This window comes from Bombina bombina, chromosome 5 (genome assembly GCF_027579735.1).
Source record: "Bombina bombina isolate aBomBom1 chromosome 5, aBomBom1.pri, whole genome shotgun sequence".
In the NCBI taxonomy this organism is placed as follows: Eukaryota; Metazoa; Chordata; class Amphibia; order Anura; family Bombinatoridae; genus Bombina; species Bombina bombina.
The window spans coordinates 484,293,147-484,313,075 of record NC_069503.1 but is presented as its reverse complement, the minus strand read 5'-3'; the positions used below and the strand labels follow the sequence as shown (position 1 = coordinate 484,313,075).

General features: G+C 37.9%; 1 protein-coding gene across 1 annotated transcript in view; it reads right to left on the bottom strand.

Moving 5' to 3' along the window:
• AHRR (aryl hydrocarbon receptor repressor) overlaps window positions 1–19,929 on the bottom strand; it is a 647,930-nt gene that overhangs the window by 123,481 nt on the left and 504,520 nt on the right. The window contains 1 exon segment of the mRNA XM_053714392.1: window positions 8,009–8,138. Coding sequence (XP_053570367.1) covers window positions 8,009–8,138 — 130 coding nt within the window.

Sequence of the window (19,929 nt, the reverse complement as noted above, 5' to 3'; positions counted from 1 at the left end):
ATGTATCTTCCAAGACAAAATTGCTTAATATCCCTTTCAAGGGTAAGACCCTCTTTGGGCCAGAATTGAAAGAGATTATTTCAGATATCACTGGGGGTAAGGGCCATGCCCTCCCACAAGATAGGCCTTTCAAGGCTAAGAATAAGTCCAATTTTCGTTCCTTTCGCAATTTCAGGAACGGACCAGCCTCCAAATCTGCAGCCTCTAGACAAGAGGGTAATGCTTCCCAGACCAAACCAGCTTGGAAACCGATGCAAGGCTGGAACAAGGGTAAACAGGCCAAGAAACCTGCTGCTGCTACCAAGACAGCATGAAGGGGTAGCCCCCGATCCGGGACCGGATCTAGTAGGGGGCAGACTCTCTCTCTTTGCTCAGGCCTGGGCAAGAGATGTTCAGGATCCCTGGGAACTAGAAATAGTCTCTCAGGGTTATCTTCTAGAATTCAAGTAACTACCCCCAAGGGGAAGGTTCCACATCTCTCGTTTCTAGTACAAGGTCCATTCGAACATCCAAATCTAGTTTCTTTCCAGCTGACGGCTTGGAAATTGAACGCTTGATGTTATCTAAGCGTGGGTTTTCGGATTCTGTGATAGATACTCTGGTACAAGCCAGAAAACCTGTGACTAGAAAGATTTACCATAAAATATGGAAAACATATATCTGTTGGTGTGAATCCAAGGGATTCTCATGGAGTAAGATTAAAATTCCTAGGATCCTTTCCTTTCTCCAAGAAGGTTTGGATAAGGGATTATCAGCGAGTTCTCTAAAAGGACAGATTTCTGCTTTATCTGTCTTGTTACACAAACGACTGGCAGCTGTGCCAGATGTTCAAGCTTTTGTTCAGGCTTTGGTCATGATCAAGCCTGTTTACAGACCTTTGACTCCTCCCTGGAGTCTAAATTTAGTTCTTTCAGTTCTTCAAGGGGTTCCGTTTGAACCCTTACACTCCATAGATATCAAGTTGTTATCTTGGAAAGTTCTGTTTTTGGTTGCTATTTCTTCTGCGAGAAGAGTTTCTGAATTATCTGCTCTGCAGTGTAATCCGCCCTATCTGGTGTTTCATTCAGATAAGGTTGTTTTACGTACTAAACCTGGTTTCCTTCCAAAAGTTGTTTCCAACAAGAATATTAACCAGGAAATAGTTGTGCCTTCTTTGTGCCCGAATCCAGATTCAAAGAAGGAACGTTTGTTACACAATTTAGATGTAGTCCGTGCTTTAAAGTTCTATTTAGAAGCAACAAAGGATTTCAGACAAACGTCTTCTCTGTTTGTCGTTTATTCTGGCAAGAGGAGAGGTCAAAAAGCTACTGCTACCTCTCTTTCCTTTTGGCTGAAAAGCATCATCCGATTGGCTTACGAGACTGCCGGACGGCAGCCTCCTGAACGAATCGAAGCTCACTCTACTAGGGCTGTGGCTTCCTCATGGGCCTTCAAGAACGAGGCTTCTGTTGATCAGATATGTAAGGCAGCGACTTGGTCTTCTCTGCACACTTTTGCCAAATTCTACAAATTTGATACTTTTGCTTCTTCGGAGGCTATTTTTGGGAGAAAGGTTTTGCAAGCCGTGGTGCCTTCTGTTTAGGTAACCTGATTGGCTCCCTCCCTTCATCCGTGTCCTAAAGCTTTGGTATTGGTTCCCACAAGTTATGGATGACGCCGTGGACCGGACACACCAATGTTGGAGAAAACAGAATTTATGCTTACCTAATAAATTACTTTCTCCAACGGTGTGTCCGGTCCACGGCCCGCCCTGGTTTTTTAATCAGGTTTGATTAATTTCTTTCTTTAACTACAGTCACCACGGCACCCTATAGTTTCTCCTTTTTTTCTCCTGTCCGTCGGTCGAATGACTGGGGGGGCGGAGCCTGGGAGGGACTATATGGACAGCTTTTGCTGTGCTCTTTGCCATTTCCTGTTGGGGAGGAGAATATTCCCACAAGTTATGGATGACGCCGTGGACCGGACACACCGTTGGAGAAAGTAATTTATCAGGTAAGCATAAATTCTGTTTTTATGCATTTTATGGATTTTATTTAGTTATATAAACATATACAACTCTTATAGCTGTAATTTATTTAAAGACGCAAGTTATTTTTCTGCTTTTTTTTAGTCTATCATTTTCATTATAGTTACTGAGTGGTGCTTTTTTATATTGTTGTACATATTATATTATGTGCTAGGACAAGCAAAGCATAAATACATATTAGAGGGATTATACATAATAGCAGTATAAGAGAGGGTTGTAAATTCAAGATCACTGAAAAATGTGATTGAAATGAATTCCATAAATTTCACATAGAATGCCGTAATCTACACAGCTTGTTTTTTATTACTATATAAAATATGTAGTGTTCAGGAGAATAAAAATCCTTGTATAACATGAAAGAATGCTTTTTTTTTTTTTTGGTTCTGCAATTTGCACTTTTTTTGCCAACAGCATAATCTGGTTTCTGACATCTACACACAATGGCATTTTTTTTTATTTTTTTTGCAAACACTGTCTCTCCCAAGCTATCGAGCAAATATTGCAAACAGCATATGTTGTATTTATACTTGTGCCTGACAATTTTGAGATATTGCACAATCAGTAGTGCAGGGTGCATTATCTTTCACGGCAAAAAATGTTTTGAGCGCAACCTATAATTTGAATGGATAGTGCTATTAGCACGCTTATTGCACTCATATTACAAGTGGTGAGCTGACTTGCAGAATATAAAGATCACATCGATAGTCCGTTCCCCCAGGTAGGGAAAAACAAAAGAATATAAAGCACCACTGTAAAATTTAGTGATTTTTAAAGTGATGGTAAACTTTAAATGTTTTAAAATCATTATTAGATTAGATTATTAGAATATAATTATTAGAATAGCATGGCTAGATTAAAAAGTAAGTTACACTGCATCTTTATTAGAAGTGATCAATTAAAGTCCCTGTAAAATATTGCTTAGATTCCAGACCTGATTTTAAAACATGTAAAGTTTACAATCACTTTAAGACCTGAAGTAAACCGTTATTATTAATAGTACAGCACAGAATTACATGAAGGCCCCCACTTCTTGTGCACTATGGGCTTAGCACACCTTCGGCGCTCGAGCAATATTCAACATGAAGCTTACTACACGCGTCCATAGAAGTCTTTTATGTGAGGGATTTAGCATCCATGCAATTCAACATGCAGATGCTAGCGCACCCCAGACTAACGCTCAAATTATAAAAATTAACTTTGGACATTTAATATAAGCGCAAAAAAACCCAAAACACTATCGATTGCGCTTGAGAGATGTTAAAGCACAAAAAAACTAATATTTTTGTAATCTATGCCTTTATTTGGTGAAATTCATATTGTTATATTTGTTTACTTTTTTTAGTCTGCACTTTTATTTCCTTTTTAACATTTTTTTGTTATGCTATTTTATTTGTTTTAAATGAACAGCATCACTTTTACGTTAAAGGGCCACTGTAAGTAAATATTTTCTATGCCTGTTACTAACTACCCCAAATACGCTTTTTATCAATAGCATTTCATTAACCTATCTCTACCGTATATCAGAAATCTTGTCTGCAAATTTAATTGTTTTCCAAACCCACTCCGTGGGTATCCTTTGCTCTGTACCAATCCGTTTACAATACCTAGGTTTCAAAATGGCTCTTTAAACACAAAGTTATTGGTTTAAGTATTTTGAACATGCAGTGCTGAAAATAGTGGGCAGGATAACGTGACATCATCGGCGAATAAAAGATATAACTTTTAGAACGTTATGAAACTTTGTTTTGGAGAAAATATAGGTCAGTAGGTTTTAATTAATGTTTATTAACTTTAATATGTTAGTTGTTTAGCTTAAAAATTATAACAGAAAGTTATCCTTTAACTATGTTATTGATATTTTCACTATATACAATTGCTAAAAAATAATTCTCTGAATTACTGGAGTCTTAATTTCAGTCATATCTAAACCAAAGTCAATACATTTCTCTGTTGATGTTTTCACCTAATGAGAATATTAAGACTGTGTGTACCTCAAGAAGCCGACTGTAAGGACAACTTTAAAAATAAAACACCTGTTTACCCAGACCTCTTAATTATTTTTTTTATTTTTTTTTATTAAGGACAAAACGGTGAATTCTTATACAATAAACAATGTACAAATAAAATGTTAGATATACACATCATATCTGGTACTCTATAGTGTACTTGAGAGATCATAGTCAGGGGCGAAACTACAGGGGGTGCAGAGGACGCAGGTGCGACTGGGCCCCTGAGGGTGGGGGCCCAGCTAAAAAAAAAAAAATTTATATATTTTTTTTTAAATAAAAAACGTTAACCTACCACTGCCTGCACTGATATCATGTGAGTGTGACATGACTACAGGGGTTATTGTTTCTGTTTTACCCATTGGTGATTATGTGTGTGTGTGTATGATGTGTGTGTGTGTATTTATGCATGTATGTGTGTTTGTGTATGTTTGTGGAACCATCAAATTACAGACCTTGTTACTACAGCATGGGGAGAGGGGCAGGGGGTAAACAGTGTCACTATACAGTACCACTATATACAGTATGGGGGGGTGGACCATGTCACTGACTACTGTGGTCACCAGCAGTTCACAAGAACTGCTGGTGCAATGATAAATGCTGAGAGCGTATGCTGTCGGCATTTATCGATGTGCAGTGGACATGATCCACAATATCGGATCATGTCCGCTCGCACAATGATAATTCGGCCCCAAAGTGTTGATTTATGCTGCCTTGTTATTAACCCATGCCTTCTCTATTGGCTGTCTGCTTGTTAGAAGGCATTGAGACAAAATCAATGAGAGAAACTATGTGAAGAGTGTTGCGTGCTCTGGTAGCTTCACTGTTAAGTCCCAAAAAAAGAAGCACCTAAGCCCCTCTTCCAATATTCTTGGGGTACGTAGGTTGAGCTTCCCGTTATGTCAGGTGGTATTCCTGAGTGTTAAAGGTACAGTATCTGTACAGATGCTGTGATGTGTAGGGGTTCAAGCAGTTCTGAACGTGTGTTGCTCTCAGCAGGGTGTATGTTCTGCGGGAGAGAGGCGATGACCATCTGATCCTGACTGTCTGAATATGCCATAGTGCTTATGAGAGGAGAGCTCAGCTGCTCCCCATCAGAAGAGACGAGAGCGTTCTTATCCGGCAACTGTGTATGACTTTCTGTCAGCCACGCTGGGGCCCTTCAGCACGGCCTGCGATTTGAAGTCAGCCAGGGACATCTCTCTGCTGTGTAAGTTATACTTATCATCAAGTGGCGCTTTGGTTAATTGTCGATCTTCCAGCTGAAACGAGAGATATTGTACCAAAGAACGCTTGTCCTACTTTGTTGTTCCCTTCCAGTCGCCTTCTTTGTTTGTAAGATCCTGTCCTGAGTCTTTTTATATCCATGTGTTTTATCGATGGTATAATGTTCTCCATGTAGTCTAGAGGTTGTGATTTTTGGTAAATTTTGAGAAGCAAGCTCTCCAGTCTAGCAAAACGCCGATCCAGGTCCTGTGCTTTCTCTCATGCGATCGCCATTTTGGGATGAACTTATGGTCGGTACTGTACGCACTGTTGTAATGTTAGTAGCTATTTGCTGCTCTGTGTGATGTTGCAAAGAAAGTCAGTAAGGTAGACACCTGCTGCCGGCACTGATAACCCGGAGAGTCTGGGGGGGTCGTTACCTATGTGTAGGCCGCCGTCTTAGGTCTTGCTCCACCGAACTGTGGCCCTGATTTCATATAAACAGCAATCCAAAGTTGAAATATAGTCACTGTTTGCTAGACAACTGTTGTTTGTTAAATTATGTAGATAGATTAGCTGTTAATTGCTCTAAAATCTGCAGATTAAAGGGGATTCTTTCAGAGTTTACAGTGAATGCGTCCTGTCAGGTATGCGGTTCGGACACGCCCACCAGACCTCTTAATTTATACCAAATAAAAAACAGTACTAGGCAGCTAGGCAGATGCCATCTTTGGCTAATCACACATAGGTCTTTAAGGCTTCCACTACACCAAGAATTTCTGGAAAATGAAATGGAAATTAGTCTCTTTTCACCTATTATACTAACCCCATTAAAACGTGTGCAGAAAATCTACCCACAAACAGCAGTTTCAAACTATTAATTCTCATTGGTCTATGGATGGCTGGTGACTCATCCTACAATAGTTACTGCCAATTTGTTGAAAACGTATTTACTTTATGGTGCATAGGAAGTTAAACAGTGTAGTTTAGTAACCTGCAAATGAAACAGCTGGTTTTGGCAATTAGCAGCATTCTGAAAACCTAGGTTACAGGTTTTGCTTTCTGGCCTCTCTAGGGAGCCTTAGAATAAAGCCCAGTTTTTACACAAACATGAGAGGCGTTTTATGTAATTGGCTAAACCAGGTAAAATGTGATCTGCAGAATGGCTATGTTTGAGAACTATATTACTGTTTTAGGATATGGGTCCACCAATGGCATATGAGGAATTGGAAATGATGTTCTTTAGGAAAACAATGCTCTAGATCCTTTTCGGACCTCAGGGACCACTAAACTCACAATTTTTAATCCCATGGACCACTAACATGATTTTTTTTTAAAAGGTAAAAACCTCTATAATGTGTGTGTGTATATATATATATATATACTGTATATATACTGTATATATATATATATATATATATATATACACACACATACTGTATATAACTAGTATAACCATAGCTAAGTTTACATTATGTATATATTTATACATTTTTAGCTTATTTTTTGGAATTAACTAACTGAATTACAGAACTGAGAGAATACTTCCAAATGACAGATGATGGGTGAATGCCAACTTTTGAGGTGGAAATGGAGAGGTAGAAAGTGGGAAAAAATAATTATGTGTAAAAGGACCACAAGTTACCTCCCCAGTTAGGAATTATTCAAAACGACTTATGATCATGGGCAGAGATTGGAGTCATAAATTCAAGGGATAGGAAAGTCAAAATTAAACTTGCACGATTCACATAGAGCAAGTCATTTTAAAACACTTTTAAATTCACTTCTATTTTCAAATGTGCTTCATTATCTTAGTATCCCTTGTTAAAAAATGAATACGCACATATCCTACACTAGTAGGAGCTGCTGCTAATTGGTGCCTGCACACATTTGTCTCTTATGATTGGCTAAATAGATATTTTCAGCTTCCTCTCAGTAGTGCAATGCTGTCCCTTCAGCAATGGATAACAAAAGAATGAAGAACATTTGATAATAGAACTACATTGGAAAGTTGTTTAAAATTGTATGTTCTATCTGAATTATATTTTGGGGTTTACTATCCCTTTAAGTTGGCTTTGTGCGCGGGAAAATTATTAGAATGAAAAATAATTAATATTTAATAAATAAAAAAAGAAGATGGAGGGGAGGAAGACAAACAGTGATGTAAGTCCATCTGAAGGAATTAGGAAAACCACTACAAAGAGACAGGTGAAGGAAGAAAATAAATGAAATATAAGAGAGATTTTTTTTTTAAGATTTTCTTTTTTTATATACTTTAATTGCAAGCCAAGACTATACCAACCTCTGCTGGCTTTAAAATGGAAGCATCTTCCTCTGAGCAGCGCGCTGGGCTGGAGGAGTTAAAAATACTATCTAGCTACACAAGTTGCGCAGTACTACGCAACGTGCATAAGGAGATTGTAATTTAACTCCTTCTCTGTTGGTTTTCACTGATGTCCTGCCAGGCACTGTAGGGAGTTGCGGCACGACGGGGGTGACACCATCAGAGGAGATTCATTCCTGCTTGATGGTGTCAAGGACCACCAATATCTTCTCGCGGACGACCACTGGATTACAACATATTGTTCATCTGACAAACAATGGAACGATAACAGCAAATATATCTCATTGTTTTTATGAGAAATGTATTATAGTGGCACCGCTCTATTTTTTCATTATTTTATTTTTTTCATTTGAGACAATATGATAGATAGTTACCTTACAAGTGTTTTCTGTTTTTATGATTTGTAAAGTTTGCCAATAAACCAACCTGTTTGTGTTTGCGATTCCTGAACATGCACCATCTGCTGTGGATTCATAGCCCAGTGGAGCTGTCTGCAGAATTCCTGTCTATCGTCCACATGAATATAATCATACACGTTTTGATGCATGACATCAGTCTGAAAAATTATAATAAAACAGAGCATTAAACTTGTACAAGAAATAATGAAATAAGAAAACGATTACACAGATTAAAACGTGTACAATGTTAAAACATAAACAATGCAAATAAATAAATGTAAAATGAATTGATTCAATGAATTTGGTGCATGTATATTTATTGATTGTCAAAATAAAATAAACAGTTTAACCTCAAATGAAAATGATTTACCAATGAGACTTTTCAAAGTTAGACAATATCATCTTTTAATAAGTATGTACCATACAATTTAGAATTTTTCAATCATAAAAAAATTATTATAACGGCTGATATCTGCCAAAGTTTAAAGGCATATAAAACAGTAAAAAAAATCAAAGTAGACATAAAAAGAATCCGATTGCATAAAAATTAATAATATAGACAACAAACATCTTACTTGTTTTCTTGCTAAATGAGCACATAGGGGCTAATTTACCAAAGTGCAAGCGGACATGATACAATGTAGCATATCATGTCTGCCGCAGATCGATAAATGCCGACAGCATATGATGTCGGCATTTATCATTGCACAAGCAGTTCTTGTGAACTGTTTGTGTAGTGCCGCCCCTGCAGATTTGCAGCCAATTGGCTGCTAGCAGGGGGTGTCAATCAGCCTGATCGTATAAGATCGGGCGGATTGATGTCCGCGGCCTCAGAGCAGGCGGACAAGTTATGGGACAGCGGAAACAGGGGCCATCAAGTTCCATTCGGAGCTTGATAATTCGGCCCCATAGAATTTGTCAGTGTAGCCCTGTCTACAGATAGGTAAGGGTGCCACCATTACAAAACCTAAGTTCTAATGTCACATGATTTTTGCAGCAAAAGTCCTCTACTGAGCATTAGCCTTAAACTGACTGCAACAATTTGATAGGGTTTCCTAAGAACACTTCAAAGAAAAAATCTGATCCTTTGGCTTCATGTAGGGACCTTAACCCCCTTGTGGGGTTGTGACAGGAAGTAATGGACATTGCACAAAGGAAGTTACAAAAAGAAATAAAAGGTAAAATCATTTTAAAATGCTGGATAATACATATTGCAATGATTTCTATTAAGTATAACCCACTGCTTAGTGCTTTTTTATTACAACAATGAAACAGGCTGTTTTACAGTGTCCTCTATACATGGAAATGTTTTTGTTAAAGGTACAGTAAACACTTTGGGATAGATTTATCAAGCAGCGAATGCTGCCATCTACCCCCAAAGTTTCAGGTCCGGCTGAAAGTTAAGAAGCTGCGGTCGTAAGACCACTGCACCTTAACTCATCCACCATCTCTGCTAGCGGCCGATTGGTATTGCACAAGCATTTCATCAGAAGCGGCATTGCACAAGCATTTCACCAGAAATGCAGTCAAATGTATTGTTTGTTTTAGGGAAAATTTACTTTTTATTTAGTATAAGAACAACCATTCTGTATATATGTGGTTAAATATTTTCTCTGAAAATGAGGAGCACAGAGCCATATATAATTGTCAGAAATATCAGAGATATAAACTTGATGGCAAATATGATGAAAGTGTTCGTGACATGACTTATGTCTGAGTAAGTGGATTCCATATCTCTGCAATTGCATTAGTTTCGACCAGGCTTGTGCTAACATCCAAACATTTGGAAGTTATTAGTTCAAACTCAGTTCCTACATAGCTGTTATACTATATCACTAATACGCCAACGAGTTATTGTTTATGGCAAGGTTCCACTGCCCCAGTATCTGAAATACATCCCCTGCTTTGGATTGGAACCTATTGGTGCGGAAATTGAAGTGCAGCTATCACCCTCTCTATATTATATAGCTAACATAATGGTATTAGGTGATAACTGAAAGTAGCAGATCTGTATATGCAAAATGGAAAAGCATCTGTAAGTGATAGAACACATTTATATGATAGTGGAAAAACAGGCCTCTTTGTTAAGGAACAAAATGTAAAAGTGAAAACATACACACACACATATATACAGTATATATCGCTCAAGATATTCAATCCTAAAAAAAATGTTTTTTTTTCTCCCACTGGCAGGTAATCAGGATTTTTCCTAAGTAGTTGCCTTTAAATTTGACATAGAGATAATTCGGAAGGGCTTCTTGTACCTTTTGATACTGTAGAATATTATGAATTTTGTTTAAAATTTTTATTTGTTAAAATATAATTGGCAGAGCAGGCAGATGTATAACTTTTGTGCATGGATACAGAGATGGATAGACTGAATGAGCTATAAAAATGGTTGTTAAGGCAAAAGCAAGCATTTTATAAAAAAAAAAACACTAATGGGTTCATTACTAAGTACTAACAAGGGTAAAGTGGAATTTGTCTAGAGAGTTAATGAGTAAATACAGTTCATCTGTGTCTAATCTAGCTTAAAGGACATTCTTAATTTTTGTAATGCCAATATAAAAAAAGAAATTTGCTACAGATACTATAGGTATTTAGAATTTGAAGGGCAAAATTTAGACAACATTACAGAGAGAGTAGTTATTTTGTCTAATTTAGAATCTATCTGCCTAACAAGTTTTCAAGATTAAACTATTCCACAAACATACAATGGTATGTTTACTTAAAGGGCCACTAAACCCAACATTTTTATTTCATGATTCAGATAGAGAATACAATTTTAAACAACATTCCAATTCACTTCCATTATCTAATTTACTGCAATCTTTAGATATCCTTTGTTAAAGAAATAGCAATGCACATTGGTGAGCCAATCACATGAGGCATCTATGTGCAGCCACCAATCAGAAGCTACTGAGCCTATCTAGATATGCTTTTTAGGAAAGAATATCAAGAGAATGAAGCAAATTAGATAATATAAGTAAATTAGAACGTTGTTTAAAATGGTATTCTCTATCTGAAACATGAAAGAAAAAAATTGGGTTTAATGTCCCTTTAAAGATGGTGTGTTTAAGTATGGGGGAACACCTGGGTGTGTAGACTGAAGAGTGGAAGAGATCCTGAATGAGCCTGAGTGTGCACATCTATATGGGAGAGTGGATGGCAATCAGCTAGATTACAAGTTTTGAGCGCTATAGGGATTTTAACGACCGCCACAAAAGCGGCGTTATTTTACCTCCCTATAGCGCTGGTATCACAGGTTTTGAAAAAGCAGGCATGCGCAGGCGAAATGGTTGCGTTGAGCTCCATACCGCACCGAAAACAAGCGCTGCTTTGACGTGCTCATGCAAGATTTCCCCATAGACATCAATGGGGAGAGCCTGCAAAAAAAAAGCCTAACACCTGTGATCGCAGCAACAAAAGCTCAGTAACACAGCCCCATTGATGTTTATGGGGAATAAGAAAATAATGTTTAAACCTTACAGCCTAACATAAACCCCGAGTCTAAACACCACTAATCTGCTGCCCCAACATCACCGCCACCTACATACAGTTATTAACCCCTATTCTGCCGCCCCAAACATTGCCGCCACCTACGTAATGTTATTAACTCCTAATCTGCCGCTCCAACATCGCCGCCACCTAAATAAAACTATTAACCCCTAATCTGCCGCTCCCGATGTCACCGTCACTATACTGAAGTTATTAACCCCTAAACCTCTGGCCTCCCACATCCCTACCACTAAATAAATCCATTAACCCCTAAACCTAACGTAACCCTAACCCTAACTTAACCCTAAGCCTAACCCTAACACCCATTAACTTTAACATAATAAAAATATAGCTAAATTAAATTTACAATTATTAACTAAATAAACCTATTAACCCCTAAATTGCAAGCCCCCCACATTGCAACAAACTAACTATATGAAACCCTAAACCTAAACCTAACCTTAACCCCCCTAACTTTAACATAATTAAAATAGATCTAAACTAAAGTTACAATTATTAACTAAATAATACCTTATTAAATACTTACCTGTGAAATAAAACCTAAGCTAGCTACAATATAACTAATAGTTATATTGTATCTAGCTTAGGTTTTATTTTTATTTCACAGGTAAGTTTGTATTTATTTTAACTAGCTAGACTAGTTAGTAAATAGTTATTAACTATTTAATAACTACCTAGTTAAAATAAATACAAACTTACCTGTGAAATAAAACCTAACCTGCCTTACACTAAAACCTAAAATTACAAAAAAAAATAAACAATAAAATTACTAAGAATAAAAATAACTAAATTACATAAAAAACAAGCACTAAATTGCAAAAAATAAGAAACAAATGATCAAAAATAGAAAAGAATTACACCTAATCTAATAGCCCTATCAAAATAAAAAAGTCCCCCCAAAATAAAAAAACCCTAGCCTACAATAAACTACCAATGGCCCTTATAAGGGCCTTTTGTGGGGAATTGCCCCAAAGAAATCATTTCTTTTACCTGTAAAAAAATACAAACCCCCCGAACCAACCCCCCCAAATAAAATAACTATCTAAAAAAACCTAAGCTACACATTGCCCTGAAAAGGGCATTTGTATGGGCATAGCCCTTAAAAGGGCATTTAGCTCTTTTACATGCCCAGACCCTAACTTAAAAATAAAACCCACTCAAAAAAACTTTAAATAAACCTAACACTAACCTCAGACGATCCACTTACAGTTCTTGAAGTCCCGCTTGAAGGATCCATCCAGCTGGCAAGAAGTTTTCATCCAGGCGGCCTCTTCGATCTTCATCTAGCCGATGAAGTCCTCATCCAGACAGCAAGAAGTCTTCATCCAGACAGCATCTTCTATCTTCATCCATCCAGCGCTGAGCAGGTCCAACCTGAAGACATCCGGCGCGGAGCATCCTCTTCATACAGTCACTGAGGTAAACTGGATCTTCAATGCAAGTGACATCATCCAAGATGGCATCCCTTGCATTCCTATTGGCTGAAAGATTTTAGCTAGCTGCTCAAATCCTATTGGTTGATTGGTATTGACGTTGCGTGACCGGCTAGTTTAGCCACTCCAGGCAAGTCTGTGACTTAGTTCAGTGGGTGCAAGGGTTAACAACACTCTCTGTTCTAGAAAAAATGCCCAAATCTCCCTTTTAATGCCACACAGACTAAACTATCTCTAAGCTGCCACCATGTAAGATTTATTATATGGGAAATCTTAGGGAAACTCAGACTAACAAATTAAATAAAAGAATACAATTTAGCAAGAAATAATCTAATAAAAACCCATAATACCAGTCTCTTTCAGTAACGTGGTACAAATATTAGACAAAGGCAAAAACTTAAAGGGACAGTCAAGTCCAAAATAAACTTTCATGATTCAGATAGGGCATGTAATTTTAAACAACTTTCCAATTTACTTTTATCACCAATTTTGCTTTGTTCGCTTGGTATTCTTAGTTGAAAGCTAAACCTAAGAGGTTTATATGCTAATTTCTTAGACCTTGAAGGCCGCCTCTAATCTAAATGCATTTTTATAGTTTTTCACCACTATAGGGCATTAGTTCACATATTTCATATAGATAACATTGAGCTCATGCCGTGAATTTACCATGGAGACAGCTCTGATTGGCTAAACTGCAAGTCTGTCAAAAGAACTGAAATAAGGGGGCAGTCTGCTGAGGCTTAGATACAAGGTAATTCCAGAGGTAAAACGTGTATAATTATAGCTGTGTTGGTTATGCACAACTGGGAAATGGGTAATTAAGGGATTATCTATCTTTTTATACAACAAAAATTCTGGTGTTGACTGTCCCTTTAATAAATGAATATTTATTAAGAGCAAAAATCAAGTCATAGTGCATTATTAATAAAAAAAAGATGTTAACAAATAGAATTATACACAAGCAAATTGTTTTTAAAATAAAAAGGAGACAGAACCTAATATTGTACTAGCTTAGATGTCTCTGACAGGGAGATTGGCAAAAAATGTTTGTCACTCACTCTGTTGGTACACAGCCTCCCATGTAGAATGAACAACTTGTATTGTTACAATCAAATTGTTATACCTGTTTCTCTGACATCAAATTGCTTGACCCAACCTCCTTCATAAGGGGCCAGGTAAATATCCACCCCTCTCTGTTACGACATGTCATAAAGCTCAGAATCTTTGGATGAAATCTTTGGGGAGGGTTTAGGGATGTGAGTGGGTGAGGAGGGTTCCCAACCCTACAGAAATAAAAAAAAATAAAGAAAAAAGCCCTAAACTGTATACTGGCAGACTGTCTTGCAGTACCTAAGATGGTGGTGACCAGAGTGTGGGGGGAGCAGAGCTGTTTGGGAGGGATACGGTAGGGATCAGGGGGTGGGAGGGTAATCCATATACTACAGCTACAATTAACCTTATCAAGGTGCCTGATTAACCCCTTCACTACTTGGAATTTCAGAATTGTGTTGTGCAGCTACTATTAGCAGCCTTCTAATTGCCAAAAAACAACACCAAAGCCATGCATGTCTACTGTTTCTGAACAAAGGGGATCCCTTAGATGCTTTTACAACCATTTATCTTATGACTCTGGTAGTTGTGTGTAAATAATTAATGTGAGAAACCCAAAGTTTGCAATTTTTTTATATTATATTTGGAGGCCAAAGAGTGGCACCAAATATATTACTACTTCCAATTTTAAGTACTATGAATGCACATGAAGAAAACAAAATAGGCAAGATTGCAATTGTCAGACTATTTAGTGCTTTTGTTCACGTGCAAGCACCACCTGAAGTAAACTTTTAATACGGACGGGTTAGCACCCATATTACAAGTTGAAAGTAAATTGTTTGCGCATGAGCAAAAGCCGACACACGCTAACTTCAGGAATTTGGATATTGCCACTGCGTTAACTTTTTCTCCCCATAGACTTCAATGAAGCGTGCAAACTGAAAAAAAGTAACGATTATCGCTCGCGCAGTAACCCAACACGCATTAGACCAACTGCACTAACCCAAAGGTATTTATGAATATTTTGCATTCCAATGTTCTTCACATAGAAGAAAATGTTGTATTTATTTTTAAATATATATTTATATATATATATATATATTGTAAAATATATAAATGTACCTATATATCTACATGAATATATACAGTATCTCACAAAAGTGAGTACACCCCTCACATTTTTGTAAATATTTTATTATATCTTTTCATGTGACAACACTGAAGAGATGACACTTTGCTACAATGTAAAGTAGTGAGTGTACAGCCTGTATAACAGTGTTAATTTGCTGTCCCCTCAAAATAACTCAGCCATTAATGTCTAAACCGTTGGCAACAAAACTGAGTACACCCCTAAGTGGAAATGTCCAAATTGGGCCCAAAGTGTCAATATTTTGTGTGGCCACCATTATTTTCTAGCACTGCCTTAACCCTCTTGGGCATGGAGTTCACTAGAGCTTCACAGGTTGCCACTGGAGTCCTCTTCCACTCCTCCATGACAACATCACGGAGCGCTCCCCCACCTTCCGTTTGAGGATGCCCTACATATACTCAATAGGGTTTAGGTCTGGAGACATGCTTGGTCAGTCTATCACCTTTACCCTCAGCTTCTTTAGCAAGGCAGAGGTCGTCTTGGAGGTGTGTTTGGGATCGTTATCATGTTTGAAAACTTCCATGGGGCCCAGTATCCGAAGGGAGCGGATCATGCTCAGCTGTAGTATGTCACAGTACATGTTGGCATTCATGGTTCCCTCAATAAACTGTAGCTCCCCAGTGCCGGCAGCACTCATGCAGGCCCAGACCATGACACTCCCACCACCATGCTTGACTGTAGGCAAGACACACTTGTCTCTGTACTCCTCAATTGGTTGCCGCCACACACGCTTGACACATCTCAACCAAATAAGTTTATCTTGTTCTCATCAGACCACAGGACATGGTTCCAGTAATCCATGTCCTTAGTCTGCTTGTCTTCAGCAAACTGTTTATGGGCTTTTTTGTGCATTATCTTTATAAGAGGCTTCCTTCTGGGACGACAGCCATGCAGACCAATTTGATGCAATGTGCAGCATATGGTCTGAGCACTGACAGGCTGACCCCCCCCCCCCGCCCCTTCAGCACTCATACGTCTATTTCCCAAAGACAAACTTGTGGATATGACGCTGAGCATGTGCACTCAACTTCTTTGGTCGACCATGGCGAGGCCTGTTCTGAGTGAAACCTGTCCTGTGAAACCGCTGTATGGTCTTGCCCACTGTGCTGCAGCTCAGTTTCAGGGTCTTGGCAATCTTCTTATAGCCTAGGTCATCTTTATGTAGAGCAACAATTCGTTTTTTTCAGATCCTCAGAGAGTTCTTTGCCATGAGGTGCCATGTTGAACTTCCAGTGACCAGTATGAGAGAGTGTGAGAGCGATAACACCAAGTTTAACACACCTGCTCCCCATTCACACCTGAGATCTTGTAACACTAACAAGTCACATGACACCGGGGAGGGAAAATGGCTAATTGGGCCCAATTTGGACATTTCTACTTAGGGGTGTACTCACTTTTGTTGCCAACCGTTTAGATATTAATGATTGTGTGTTGAGTTATTTTGAGGGGACAGCAAATTTACACTGTTATACAGGCTGTACACTCACATACATTCTAGTAAAGTGTCATTTCTTCAGTGTTGTCACATAGAAAGATATAATAAAATATTTACAAAAATGTGAGGGGTGTATATATATAGGAATATATATTTAAATATATATAGAACATATTCCCCTATGAATAGAACATTGGAATGTAAAATATTTTCAGTAAAAACACAGAAAAAAATAGTATTAAGAAAAATAATTTTTAATAAATTTTAATATTTGTTTTCAGGTATTTGAGTGAAAACGGCTCCAAAGTATATATACCTATGTATATAAGTTTATATATGTATATACATATCTACACATATAAACATACATACACATATTTAGAAATGTATATGTATGTATATATTGTATATATATATATATATACAATATAGCCCTTCCCATTCAAATACCTTGACATATACCATATACCTTTTAACCCCTTTTGTGCCCCAAATGCCTTAAAAATAGAGGGCATTGTAGTTTTTTATTTAAAAAAGGAGTGTTTTTTTAATAAAAAAACAACTGCACTAGGCAGTTTTTGGGGTCTAAAGTTGGCGGGAGTGGGGTGTTAGAAAACAAATGGCACTGAAAAGTGCCTTTACATTGCGGTGTATGGAAATTGTGTGTTCCCAGTAAATATATATGTATATGCTTATATAGCGGAAGTCGCTTTATGTCTGTTCTAATATAGTAACCCAGTGTATAGTGTATATGTACCGGGAGAGATGGATGCAATTTAATAAGCAAGTCTTTGGAAATGAGCATAGTGACCCCTGAATAAGATACATTAGGGATGTCCAATTATGCCATATCCAAGTGATTGTCTTCTGCTTAAAGGGATAGTATAATCAAAATTAAACTTGCATGATTCCAATAGAGCATGCAATTTTAAGCAACTTCCTAATTTACTCCTATTATCAATTTTTCTTCGTTCTCTTGGTATCTTTATTTTAAAAAGCTGGAATGTAAGCTTAGAAGCCGGCCCATTTTAAGTTCAGAACCTGGGTAGCGCTTGTTGACTGGTGTCTAAATGTACCCAGACTCTGAACCAAAAATGGTTCGGCTCCCAAGCTTACTTTCCAGCTTTTTAAAATAAAGATACCAAGAGAACAAGGAAAATATAATAATAAGAGTAAAGTAGAAAGTTGCTTAAAATTGCCTACTGTATCTGAATCATGAAAGTTTAATTTTGATTATACTATAACACTCACATATATCATACCTCCCAATATTTCAAAATTCAAAAGAGGGACCATCCGCCCAAAAAACCGACAGTGCGGATCAGGTCCGACAGACATCGCTGAATGCAAACAGCAATATGCTCTCCGTATTCAGCATTGCACCAGCAGCTCACAAGAGCTGCTGGTATAACGCCACCCCCTGCAGACTCGCGGCAAATGGGCCGCCAGCAGGGAGGTGTCAATCAACCCGATCATACTCGATCGGGTTGAATTGTGGCGATTCCTGTCCGCCTGCTCAGAGCAGCCAATAGAATGCAAGCTCAATCTGATTGGCTGATTGGATCAGATTTTTCCTACCTTAATTCCAATTGGCTGATAGAATGCTATCACTTAAAGGAACCTTCAATCATCGGTAGTCGTCGGTAGAAGAGGATGTTCCGCGCCGGAGGTCTTGAAGATGGAGCCGCTCCTAGTCGGATGGATGAAGATAGAAGATGCCGCTTGGATGAAGATGTTTGCCGGTCCGGATGTCCTCTTCTGCCCGGATAGGATGAAGACTTCTGCCGCTCCGGATGTCTTCTTTTGGTCCATCGCTGCTCGGCTGAGTGAAGACGACTCAAGGTAGGGAGATCTTCAGGGGGGTAGTGTTAGGTTTATTTAAGGGGGGTTTGGGTTAGAGTAGGGGTATGTGGGTGGTGGGTTGTAAATGTTGGGGGGTGGTATTGTGTTTTTTTTACAGGCAAAAGAGCTGATTTCTTTGGGGCATGCCCTGCAAAAAGCCCTTTTAAGGGCTGGTATGGTAATAGAGCTGTTAACTATTTTAATTTAGATTAGGGTAGGGAATTTTTTTATTTTGGGGGGCTTTGTTATTTTATTAGGGGGCTTAGAGTAGGTGTAATTAGCTTAAAATTCTTGTAATCTTTTTTTATTTTTTGCAATTTAGTGTTTTTTTTCTTGTAATTTAGTTTAGTTTATTTAATTGTAGATACTTGTAGTTAATTGATTTAATTTATTTATTGATAGTGTAGTGTTAGGTTTAATTGTAACTTAGGTTAGGATTTATTTTACAGGTAATTTTGTAATTATTTAACTAGGTAGCTATTAAATAGTTAATAACTATTTAATAGGTATTGTACCTAGTTAAAATAAATACAAAGTTGCCTGTAAAATAAATATAAATCCTAAAATAGCTACAATATAGTTATTCGTTATATTATAGCTATATTAGGGTTTATTTTACAGGTAAGTATTTAGCTTTAAATAGGAATGCTTTATTTAATAAGAGTTAATTTATTTCGTTAGAATAAAATTATATTTAACTTAGGGGGGGGTGTTAGGGTTAGACTTAGCTTTAGGGGTTAATACATTTATTATAGTGGCGGCGAGGTCCGGTTGGCAGATTAGGGGTTAATAAGTGTAGGTAAGGTAGCGGCGACGTTGGGGGGGGCAGATTAGGGGTTAATACATATTATGTAGGTGTCGGCCTCCCACTTCCCTCCCTCCCACTTCCTCATTACTCCAGTCATTCTTTGCCTTTCGTCATGTTAGGAGGTGGCAGAGAACTGTCAGAAGATTCAGAGAGTCCTAAAAAAAGGGTATCTGCCCTTCGAGATAGGCCTGGAGTTTTAAGTAGTCATGTTAACCTCTCAGTGAGAGTATTGACGAAAGTTAGAGTCTGGAGATGCAGAGAAAGTTTTTCTGCAAAATCATCCAGACTAATGCTAACAGCTCCTAAGCAATCAGTGTTGACGAGTTTCACTGCCTGCTTTCTCTCACTCAAGTTTCAGGAGCACTGCTATAAGTCTGTCACACTTGAGAGGCTGTGTTCTGTTCCACAGCATGGATCCTGGAGGTAACTGTGACGCCACAACAGGGTCACGGTGTGGCTCCTTTATACCTTGATAGGATCCTGGGTTAATATCCTCTGAAGGGGGTTTATTGAAAAGTTGGGGTTAATTAATCAGTGTAATAATTATTTACATGCTGCTTTGTGTGATTTGTTCTTGGGTGGATAGGCTGTGTGTTTTTGGCTGGAACAAACAGGTTTCACTTTTAAGTTTCACTTTCGTTTTTGAAAGTGTTGCATAACTCCTATTACTTGCTGTACTTGTAATAACAGGGAAAGTACTGTCTTGCACTCC